Source organism: Thalassophryne amazonica, chromosome 16 (assembly GCF_902500255.1).
Source record: "Thalassophryne amazonica chromosome 16, fThaAma1.1, whole genome shotgun sequence".
In the NCBI taxonomy this organism is placed as follows: domain Eukaryota; kingdom Metazoa; phylum Chordata; class Actinopteri; order Batrachoidiformes; family Batrachoididae; genus Thalassophryne; species Thalassophryne amazonica.
In genome coordinates this window covers 62741902-62753695 of record NC_047118.1, presented here as the reverse complement: position 1 = coordinate 62753695, position 11794 = coordinate 62741902, and the positions used below count along the sequence as shown (strand labels likewise).

General features: G+C 40.5%; 1 protein-coding gene across 1 annotated transcript; it reads right to left on the bottom strand.

Annotated features, from left to right (window-relative positions):
* Window positions 1–7998: 7998 nt before the first annotated feature.
* On the bottom strand, window positions 7999–11603 carry LOC117527877 (methionine-R-sulfoxide reductase B1-A-like). Its single transcript, XM_034190376.1, has 4 exons — window positions 9997–11603; window positions 9773–9915; window positions 9546–9660; window positions 7999–8288 (listed from the first exon to the last, which is right to left on the bottom strand). Exons 1-4 carry the CDS (start codon window positions 10049–10051, stop codon window positions 8269–8271), a joined length of 333 nt encoding a protein of 110 aa, XP_034046267.1. The 5' UTR covers window positions 10052–11603; the 3' UTR covers window positions 7999–8268.
* Window positions 11604–11794: the final 191 nt, after the last annotated feature.

Genomic DNA, 11794 nt, shown 5'->3' with positions numbered 1-11794 from the left:
TATGTATACAAAGAAACTACCCATCATTAATTTTGTTTTTCACTGCTGGCCCTTTCTTAGACAATGAGAAAAACTGTCTATTTTTGTTTTAATATGCCTTTACACACATGTTGTCTTGAAAGAGTCCAGCCTGGATTTCAGTGAGTTTCCAGAATTCTTCTTCTTTCCTCAGGTGGAATCACTAAACGGTATCATGTACAAAACCCTTGTTATTCTTTCACTCATTACACTGAGGAAAACAGATGTTCCACCAGGCTGAGGAACAACATGCCTGAAATATGTTGGCCATCCATGTTTGGACAGAACACACAACGCTGTGTATGAGGGAGAAACTCGAACACCACTTCTAAGTAAGACTGATGAAAGAATTTTCCTCTGTTTCTGTTACAGTCATGCATTTAGGAGCTTTATTTCTAAAATGCTTCAAAGTGATCACAGTTTCTGCTGTGGTCAAAGCAGTGCCACTGGAGGACAGATGTTTTTTAGGAATGCTACTTTCATGAACTGGATGGAAGGTCTTGGCGTGTGAGGACAGAGACAATTTAATGTGTGGCTCAAAAACAGAAGCAGGTGCAGTGCCAGTAAACATCGAAAGAAACAGCTCCAATATATTACAATTAAAACAAGATGTCCTATGGATAAGTTAGTGGCACAGACATATGTTAAATTAAGACCTGTGGTCTTGGTGTCGGGACTGGGGGGGGGGGGGGGGGGGGGGGGGGGGGGGTTGTGGTTTAAAGAAACCGAGGTGTCATTTTGCCTAACAGCGGGGTGAGACCCGAAGGTCAATGGAAGAAAAGTGGTGATTCTATCGGAGGATTACTGCGTCCTCCTTCCTGTTTGCTTCCTCTTGGCCGTACAGCTGTGTGCAGATGTCTCAAAGAATTTTTCCTCTCAGATAACATATGTTAATTACAGCCCTGTGTTTTAAGTAATTTCCTTTTCCTGCAGCTGTTTTTCCTGTCTGTCTGTTGTTGGTAGAGGTGGTTTGGTCAGACGCCTGTTTATTCTGTGTGATGCTTGTCCACCAAGAATGCAATGCCAGTCATCAGAAATGTTTTTTGCTAGTCCACTTAACAAAGGACATGAGGTGAGGTCACAGTCAAGATCACAGTTCTATGATTTACAAATTTAACACTTCTTTAATGCCGATTCCCAAAGCGAGTGTCAAATGACAACAAGCCAGTTTAGCCATGATGATGGTGTTATGTGACCTCCCTGTGTAGCCACAATATCCAGGTCAGGTCTGGGAGTGTGCGCCAATGCCGTGTGTCGCTGCATTCATCACACCAGGGAACCACCCAGATGATGGAAACCACCCAGACAGACAATCAGTCCATCTCCACCTCTCAAAAGTAGCCATCAATCTATCAGAGATCTTAATTAGTCTCCAGTCTCTCATGTTCCTTCTGGCAAACTGTTAATGAAATTTCCTATCTTCTTTTTAAGAAAATCGTACTCTGTACCGCTACCCTATTTACAGTTTCTCCAGCCACAGCAATGTATAACTCCATGAGTTGCACAATCCCTCTGGTTTTGAGAACTGTCTACTCCATATTTTCTATAGAGTACCATGCTGTTTCCAGTTAATAATTCATGTAAATGAAGACCAAGACATACTCAGTCACTTGGAAACACACCCCTGACTTGTCAAAAGAAAGCTGACTATAAAAGTGATAACTAGTATTAAAAATAACCCTAATATTTTGTTTTTCTTTTTTCATTAATTTTGATTTAGTTTTAGTGTCAGTCTTGACTAAACTGTCATTTAGCTTTAGTCATAACTTAGTCATCTGAACTGTTTTTATTTAATTAAGATTTTAATTGAGTAAATGTACAGGACATTGACATGACATTTAGTTGACTAACATCTTATGAAATTTAGTCTACTAAAATTAGATAAAACAATTCAGATGACCTAATTATGACTACTGTAGAGAGAATGACTACTACAGAGGGTGGGGGAGGACTTTGGACAGATCTGGTAAGCCCAAACGGATATTACGGGTGAACTGGCAATGTTTGGAGGAGCCCACTGTCCAAGAGATCTTCAACTCACACCTCCGGTGAAGCTTTTCTGGCATCCCTGTGGAGGTTGGGGGCATTGAACCAGAATGAGCAATGTTCAAATCTTCCATTGCTGTAGCTGCAGCAGGGAGCTGTGGACTGAAGGTCTTAGATGCCTCAAGGTGCGGCAATCATCGAACACCATGGTGGACACCAGTGGTCAGGGAAACCATCCAACTGAAGAAGTAGTCTTTCCGGGATATGTTACGTTGGAGAACTCCAGAGCCAGGTACCAACAGGCCCGAAGGGCGGCAGCCTCTGTTGTGGGGGAGGCAAAGCAAAGGGTGTGGGAGGAATTCGGAGCAACCATGGAGAAGGACTTTCAGTAGGGACCAAGATACTTCTGAAGCTTCGTGCGGCACCTCAGGAGAGAAAAACGGGTAACCATCCAAGCTGTGTACAGTAAGGATGGGACTCTGTTGACCTGAACTGAGGAAGTAATCAGGTGCTGGAAGGAACACTTTGAGGAACTCCTGCATCAGACTGGAGGATCCACTGTAGTACAGGCAGAGCTGGAAGCTGATCGGGGATCATCATCAATTTCCCTGGTGGAAGTTATTGGGCTAGTCAAGGCCCCGGGGGTTGATGAGATCCGGACAGAAATGCAGAAGGGTCTGGGTGTGGAGGGAATGTCTTGGATGAGATGTCAATTCAACATTGCGTGGCGGTCTGGGACAGTGCCAAAGGAGTGACAAATTGGGGTGGTGGTCCCCATATTTAAAAAAGGGGACCAGAATGTGTGCCAACTACAGGGGCATCACACTACTTAGCCTCCCTGGAAAAGTCTACTCTAGAGTACTGGAAAGGAAGGTTTGGCCAATAGTTGAACCTCAGATTGAAGAGGAACAATGTGGGTTCCATCCTGGCCATGGAACAACCAACCAAATATTCACTCTCACAAGGATTCTGGAGGAAGCCTGGGAGTATGCCCATCCAGTCTACATGTGTTTTATGGACTTGGAGAAGGCGTATGATGTGGTACCCTGGGAGATACTGTGGGAGTATGGAGTAAGTCAGACTCGTTTCTGGTGGAGACTGGCTTCCGGCAGGGCTGCGCCTTGTCACCAATCCTGTTTGTGATATGCATGGACAGGATATTGAGGTGTAGTCAGGGGGAGGAGGGTCTTCAGTTTGGTGGGCTGAAGGTCTCATTACTGGTTTTTGCAGGTGATGTCCCGTTTGCATCATCGGCTGGTGTGAAGCGGCTGGGATGAAGATGAGCACCTCTAAATCTGAGGCCATGGTTCTCAGCAGGAAACAGATGGACACCCTACTCTGGGTAGGGAATGAGGTCTCGCCCCAAATGAAGGAGTTCAAGTACCTCGTGGTCTTGTTCGCGAATGAGGGGACAATGGGCGTGAGATCGGCCAGAGAATTGGAGCAGCAGGGATGGTATTGCATTTGTGCTACTATACTATTGTGACAAAAAGGGAGTTGAGCCAAAAAGCAAAGCTCTAGATCTGCTGGTCAGTCTTCATTCCTACTCTCACCTATGGTCATGAGGGTTGGATCATGACCAAAAGAACTAGATCACAGGTACAAGCTGCCGAAATGGGTTTCCTCAGGAGGGTAGATGGGGTCTTCCTTAAAGATAGGTTGAGAAGTTCAGACATTCGTAAGGAGCTCTGAGTAGAGCTGCTGCTCCTTCGTGTTGAAAGGAGCTAACTGAGGTGGTTCGGCATCTGGTAAGGATGCCTCTGGACACCTCCCTAGAGAGGTGTTCCAGGCACATCCAGCTGGGTGAAGACCCCGGGGAAGATCCAGGACTAGGTGGAGAGATTATATCCTGGGAATGCCTCAGGATCTCCCAGTCAGAGGTGGTTAATGTGGCCTGGGAAAGGGAAGTTTGGAGTCCCCTTCTGGAACTGTTGTCCCATGACACTATGTAACCCAATTTTTGTTCCTGGCTTCTAAGTGTTATATTTCAACTGCTTATGTCTAAAGTCTATGGAAAAAATGACTACATTCAGCACAAACTTTGATTTAATTTTTTTAATGTTCTAGAAAGTTCTAAAAGTTTCTTGAAATTTCGAGATAATTCTTGAAACTTCTAGAAAATTCTTGACAGTTCTAGCAGTTAAAGAATATTCTAGAAGACTACTCAGTAGTAGTGAAGGTGAATCGAGAATATTCTTGAAAACAGACAAATTTCAAAATATCATTGTCCTGATCACAGAAGCAAAGTTTCTGTGGAATAACAGCTATTTTCTATTTATTTAAGGCATAACAGGTTAGGAAAACACACTGTGTACCCAGGAACAAAACAAAAATAAAAATTTGTTACATAGTGTGACCCAATCCCGAATAAGCGGTTGAAGATGAGTGAGTGAGTAATTATGACTAAACTAAATGACATTTTAGTCTATTATGACTAAAACTGAACCAAAACATGCTGTCAAAATTAACATTGTTGCCCAATTACTTGTGGGCTCCAAAAATGGAGGTACTATGTATAAAAATAGCAAGAATTCATAAATGGAGGTGATATTTTTGTTAAACCCCTTGAACCTGAAAGTCGACACTATGACTACATCTTATTATTTCAAGTCCACTGTAGTGGTGTACAGAGGGAACATTACAAAATCGTGCCACGGTACAATTAACTGTGGACCTGAAATTACACACTGGCCACTTTATTTGGTACACCTTGCTAGTCCTGGGTTGGACCCCCTGCTGCCTTCAGAACTACCTTAATTTTTTGTGGCATAGATTCAACAAGATGTTGGAAACATTCCTCAGAGATGTTGGTCCATACTGAGATGATAGTATCACGCAGTCGCCCATTCAACCAACCTGTACATTCTCCTCTGACATCAATGTTTTGTCTGCATACCTGCTGCTCACTGGATATCGTCTCTTTTTTGGACCATTCTCTGTAAACCCTAGAGATGGTTATGTATGAAAACCCCAGTAGATCAGCAGTTTCTGAAATACTCAGACCAGCTCATCTGGCACCAACAACCATGCTACTTTCAAAGTCAATTAAATCCCCTTTCTCCCCCAATTTGATGCTGTTTGAACTATAGCAAGTCTTCTAGATACCCAAATGCTTTGAGTTCCTGCTATGTGATTGGCTGATTAGCTATTTGTGTTAACAAGCAAATGAACAGGTGTACCTAATAAAGTGGCTGGTGAGTGTATGTGATCCACGGGGGGGGGGGGGATCTGTTTAATACTGATACAGTAAATGCTGCATGTTTGATTCAGTTTATTTGTATAGTATTTGTATATTATTTGTATAAAAAAAACCCTCTCTTAATTTTGAGGAAAGTAGCACTTGTACTAGATGATGTCACAACAATCATCTAACATTCTGAGTAATGCTGAGGTGAAACAGCTGAACCTGTGAATGTAAAAACAGTATTCGAGCTTAGAATTAACAGGGTAAACCCTCATAACACGACATCTGCAAAAATTTGCTCATATTTCAGGTAAAATCATTGTGTTGAATCCTAAAGATGCCTACAGCAAAATATAGAATATGCACTCTATGCTCTATTTGGTACTGTGTTACTGTGCCTAAAAATAAACAGTATTATGCTATATTATGTGATTGCATATAAATTAAGTCCCTTCGGCTGCTCCCTTGTTTTCACTCGGGGTAGCCACAGCAAATCCAAGGTGGATCTGCATGTTGAATTGGCACAAGTTTTACACCGGATGGCCTTCTTGATGCAACTCCACATTACACGGAGAAACACACACACACATTATGTGATTGCATGCTGTGTCTTAATCTTCTGTCTTGGCCATATAGCGCCATCAACTGTTAAGTTTGCGCAAGTGCACTTTTGAGGAACTACGAGATTAACCTTTTTATTTATACCGTATGTGGAGGTGCGTTTGGAAGGGCATCTGGCATAAAACTTGTGCCAAATCAACATGCAGATCCACCTTGGATCTGCTGTGGCGACAACAAGTGAAAAACAAGGGAGCAGCCGAAGGGACTTACTAGAGGATAACGTAGTGCACAGAAACCCATTCCAGATTTAATATCACAATAATATTGTTTCAGTGTGTTAAAATGCTTTAAATAAATGAAAGTGTCTATTTGTTTACATCATCTCCACCAACTGACAGAAGATGAGTGGACGTTACGCAATACCCCCTGATTTTGTTCAACAGATTTCAAAATGTAACTGAATCCTTTTGGTATATGAATGCAAAAATAGATGATCCAATTTTAGCGAAGACTCGGCTCTACCTCAAAAAAGTTTTCTGTTGTCTCTAACACTGTGGTGTTTTAATTCGGTACGATACTACAAATACAGATGCTCTGAATAAAAATAATTCCAAACACTCTCCTGCTGTTTTAGCAGAGGCAGTAATTATTGCTGACTTTTTTATACCACTGGCTGACCTTTTTTTTTCTGCTAGTGACTTCACCTAACCCAATGATTATTTTATTGTGTATGCACCAGCATAAAAATTAGAAGATAGATTTGGGCAAATTTTATGAAGAGATGGTCCTTGATTCGCTTGTGAAGCCAATCCAGATCACATTCCAAATATATTTTTCTTTTCACAGCAGTGCTAAAAAATGGCCTTATAACATCACAAAGATTTATACAAACTATGCGTCCAGAAAGTATTCACAGCACTTCTCTTTTTCCGCATTTTATGTTACAGCAAATTAATTTTTTTCCCTCAAAATTCTAAATGCAATATCCTATAACGTCAATGTGAAAAAAGTTTGGGGGGGGGTTGCTTTTTTTTGCCAATTTATTAAAAATAAATACCTAAGAAATCACATGTACATAAGTTTTCACAGCCTTTGCTACTGAAGCTCAGAATTGAGCTCAGGTGCACCCTGTTTCCACTGATCATTCTTGAGATGTTACAGCTTAATTGGAGTCCATCTGGGGTAAATTCAATTGACTGGACATGATTTGGAAAGGCACACACCTGTCTACATAGAAGGTCCCACAGTTGACAGTGCATGTCAGAGAACAAACCAAGCATGAAGTCAAAGGAATTGTCTGTGGACCTCCAAGACAGGATCTTAAGGCACAAATCTGGGGAAGGGTACAGAAAGATTTCTGTGCGCTCTTGACCTCAGACTGGGGTGACTGTTGTTCATCTTTCAGCAAGACAATGACCCAAAGCACACAGCCAAGATATCAAAGGAGTGTCTTCAGCACAACTCTTTGAAAGTCCTTGAGTGGCTCAACCAGAGTCCAGACCTGAATCAGATTGAACATCTTTGGAGAGATCTGTGCACCGATGCTCCCCATCAAACCTGATGGAGTTTGAGAGGTGCTGCAAAGAGGAATGGGCAAAACTGCAAAAAGATAGGTGCGCCAAACGTGTGGCATCATATTCAAGAAGATTTGAGGCTGTAATTGCTGCCAAAGGTGCATCAACAAAGTTTTGAGCAAAGGGTGTGGATATTTATGTGCATGTGATTGCTTAGTTTTTTTTTTTTTTTTTTAAATAATTTGTAGAAATTACATACAAAAAAAAACAAACAAACAAAAACTTTTTTCATGTTATTATTATGGTGTGTTATGAGTTGAATTTTGGAAAGGAAAATGAATTTACTCCATTCTGGAATCAGGCTGTAACATAAAATGTAGAAAAAGTGAAGCGTTGTGAATACTTTGCAGACGCACTGCACGTTGCACAAAGACCCAAGTATAAAACCCCTGCTGTCACTTGGTGGCAGTAACAACAGATGACCTTTGACCCATCAACCCAACACAGGTGTGTTCTAGTTTTTTGTGTTATCAGCCTCTGCATTTGTCCATTTGCTCACAAATGAACCACACAGGTCTGGTTTACCTAAAACATCACAGATCATCACTCCGTAAAGGTGAATGACCTTAGCTACCTATTACTTTACTTAAATACAGGAAACAGTTTCTTACTATGGGTTCGATCACATTAAAATCTGTGAGCAATATTATATATATATATATATATATATATATATATATACACACACACACACACACACACACACAATTGTATAACATTGCTGTTTAGTGGCTGAATTTGGACAGCCTGGTATCTGTATGTGTTCACTAAATGTACAGTGACTGCATAAAAAGAGTTAGGAAGACCTGTTTTTTGTTCTTGCTGTGCAGTGAGGTTGCCACCCATCAGAACTCTGGGGATCCTACTTAGGATTTGATCCAAAGCACTTCATCCACCGTCCGCACCTTCAGCAGGAGAGATCTTTGTTCCATTTCACAGCTCACCTCATTGTCCATCAACTTTTTCTTGGATGACAAAAGAAGAAAAAACACACTTTCTTAGAGACAGCTGTAACCGGAGCTACAACCAACACATTTGGAAGGATGTGTCTTTACTATTGATTGTTGATTAATTTGTAAAATGTCAGAAAGATTTTTGTAACTTTCATAAAGAGACATATTTGTTTTGATAAACATTCCAAAATCAATCCTGCAAATTGGTTTTGAAGCCTCTTAGAAGTATTTGCTCACATTAAACTGCTTCAATCCAGTTTAAATTGGCCGTGTCGCACACTTTTTCAGCAAGCTAGTATACCGTTGACCAGCAGGCATTTCAAAAACATTGCAATGTTACCGTGGGGTGATGCATCCTAAGGATTGACATTTGGTCCATACAGATGTGGATTTGTTTGTGACAGACTGTGTCTATGGGTCTACTAATCCGTGGTTCATGTGTCAGTGCAGACACAATCAATTTCCAGAAAAATCACCCAGAAATGGAAGAAAAACCAAGCACAGTTATGAACTTCTGTACCTGTCATTCGTCAGACGTCTTTCGTTTGTTTGTTTGTTTTTAAACAGCCTGGTGTGTGCCTGAGTATATGCCCCCAAAATACGGTGGACCATACAAAGTAAAAAGCAGCTTGAAACTTTTTTTGGGGCAGTTGGCTCTGTAGGCTAAAAGTTGGACCACCAACATATGGACTACCTGTGTCCTTGGATAAGACATGTCTTCTGCCTCATTGTCACCCACCCAGCTGTAAATTGTAAGTGGTCTTGGTTGGGGAACCTGTGATAGACATCCAGGAGGAGATGGAGACTGTCTTCTGGGATGTTATGCTATTCAGGGATAAGCACCAGCCGATGTGCCTAAGGGATTGTATACAACTGACTGAATACCGTATTTTCCAGAGTAAAGTTGCACTTGTAAATAATATTCCTCAAACAGGAAAAGCCCATATAAGTTGCACCTTTTTTCTGGATATTATCAGTTCTTTAATGTGGGATTTTTCTGCATTGTTGCAGCGTACTTTTTACTTTAACCCAGCCTGTCCTTGGTGTACAACAGTTTAAAACCTGTTTATCTCCACATTCACCAGATTAATGCCAATTTAAGGTATGTTGTTTGTAGTTGTGCGAAATAGGTATTTTCTTTTAAACTCAATTTACACCACTTTAAAATAATTTAAAAGCATTTCAAACTGGTCTGTCTTTGATGCATGTAAGCCAGTTAAAACCATTTGGCCTGGACTGAAACAGGAAGGGACAAGAAATTCAATTAACCTTTTGGGATGAACTTTAGCGAGCTGCTGAATATTCAGAAGCGTGAGAGATTCTCCTTTGGTCCGTCATGCAAGAACTCGTGGCCCAGTCCATTGCCACATTTCCCACAACAAACCTGAAAATACAGAAAATTCCAATCACTAATAAAACACCCTATTAATTCTTAAAGCATCACATTTTGGAGATATAAAGCTTAATATGTGCCAACATCTGCAGAGGTAAAGTACCTTTATTGGTCCCCATGCTTCAGGTTGCTTGGAAACGCTGTCCTCATGGATCGTGTCTGAGAAAGAAGGCCAAGGAGAAGAGTGCCGGAACTTTGAAGTGCTGGATAACAACTCAAACCCGCATCTTGAACACACATAGATACCTGATACGGGAAAAGGTATCAGTGCACCGAGAGGTTAAGAACCACACACTCTTACTTTCACTAACATTCTTTGCCACTCACCAGGCTGGAAGTGGTTTTTATATTCTTCTCCCCCAGAGAAAGAGCAATACGACATGTCATGCACACGAAGAGTCAAGCTGTGCTTACAAAGCTAGACGGAGATTAAACTGGAACAAACCTGCACGTTCAGCTCAAATGACACCACCCCTGACCTACTGACCCGTTTAACCTCGTTATCACAGCCACCAGGTGGCAGTATTTACACCACTAAGCAATGACAGAAACAAGTGTCCAATCCCTCATACCGAAGAAAGCCTCAGAGGTCTTCACAACTGATAGAACCACTGGTTACACGCATGACAGAAAAGGTTGAAACATGGTTCTAGAATAATATGCTACAACTAGTATGTTTCACTTTTTTATTTCGCAACTCCAAATAGGCCCAGATTTGTCGAAATCTAGTTGAAAATAATCTGATTTCAGTGTTGAAGATTTGCAGTAGTTCGGGAATAAATTGGGGTTCCCATAAACCTAAAGGTAGGCGGGTTTAACTTAATCCTTACATTGTTTTTCAGCAAAACTAAGCATAACTGCTTATAGGCAGGACTCACTGCATCAACCTGATGACATCAGTTTTGAAGATTGCTTTAAAAAGCCAATGCAATGGAAATAATTTCACTTTTTGAACCAAGGCGTTCATCTTTTACACACTGTCCAAGCTTACCTATACTACAACTCAGCGAACTATAATGTTGTGATTATTGCTTCAAAACAAGTGTATATAGATTTTCTTGATAAAGGATTAAGGATATATGCCTGCCACATGACTAACTTAGCAAACATACAATTTTATCAAACTTCAGATCAGATTTGGTGGAACATTGGCCATTGATGAAGGTTTAATACGCATGTGAGATGTTGAATCAAATTAACAGAGTGCTTTCTGTACAACAGAGAGAATATCTTAAAAATGTTTGAGAATGATGGAAATAAACCAAAATACACTTTATTCTAAATTAAAATATATTTATTAGCGCATCTTTGCATATCACACAGTGAGATATTCACATAAAGCTATGTAATAGTACCAAGAATTATTATTTTACCAATTTTGTGCAGCTTTTGCAGGTGTATAAAATGTTGATTTTAATAAGACAGTTTGCCGGCTATTTCTTAGTGAATGACTTGATTAGGATGCTTCTGGAAGGTGATTGAACTGTAGACTGAATTTAAATAAACATTTTCATATAGCTCTTCCTTCAATAGATCAACTGGATGACCAAATCATACTGAACGGTAAAACATCATGAAAAATAATGTACATATAAAAACCAGATGCTTTCCTCAATTATGTTTAAAACATAATCATAATGTTTAAAACAAAAAGCTTAAAACTAAAGCTGCTACCATGGTCTGTACTGGATCACAGTGAGCGGCTCATGGTCCAAACACTCCACTTTGATTTGTTGAGGTCATGTTGAACCACGAATGACAGACTGGTGTTTGAGTTAAAAGTTACTGTAGCAACTCAGACTTGGAGCTTGAAACAAAGGAGAGGATTATCAAACTCTTAAAAGAGGGTAAATCATCACGCAGTGTTGCAAAAGATGTTGGTTGTTCACAGTCAGCTGTGTCTAAACTCTGGACCAAATACAAACAACATGGGAAGGTTGTTAAAGGCAAACATACTAGTAGACCAAGGAAGACATCAAAGCGTCAAAACAGAAAACTTAAAGCAATATGTCTCAAAAATCGAAAAATGCACAACAAAACAAATGAGGAACGAATGGGAGGAAACTGGAGTCAACGTCTGTGACCGAACTGTAAGAAACCGCCTAAAGGAAATGGGATTTACATA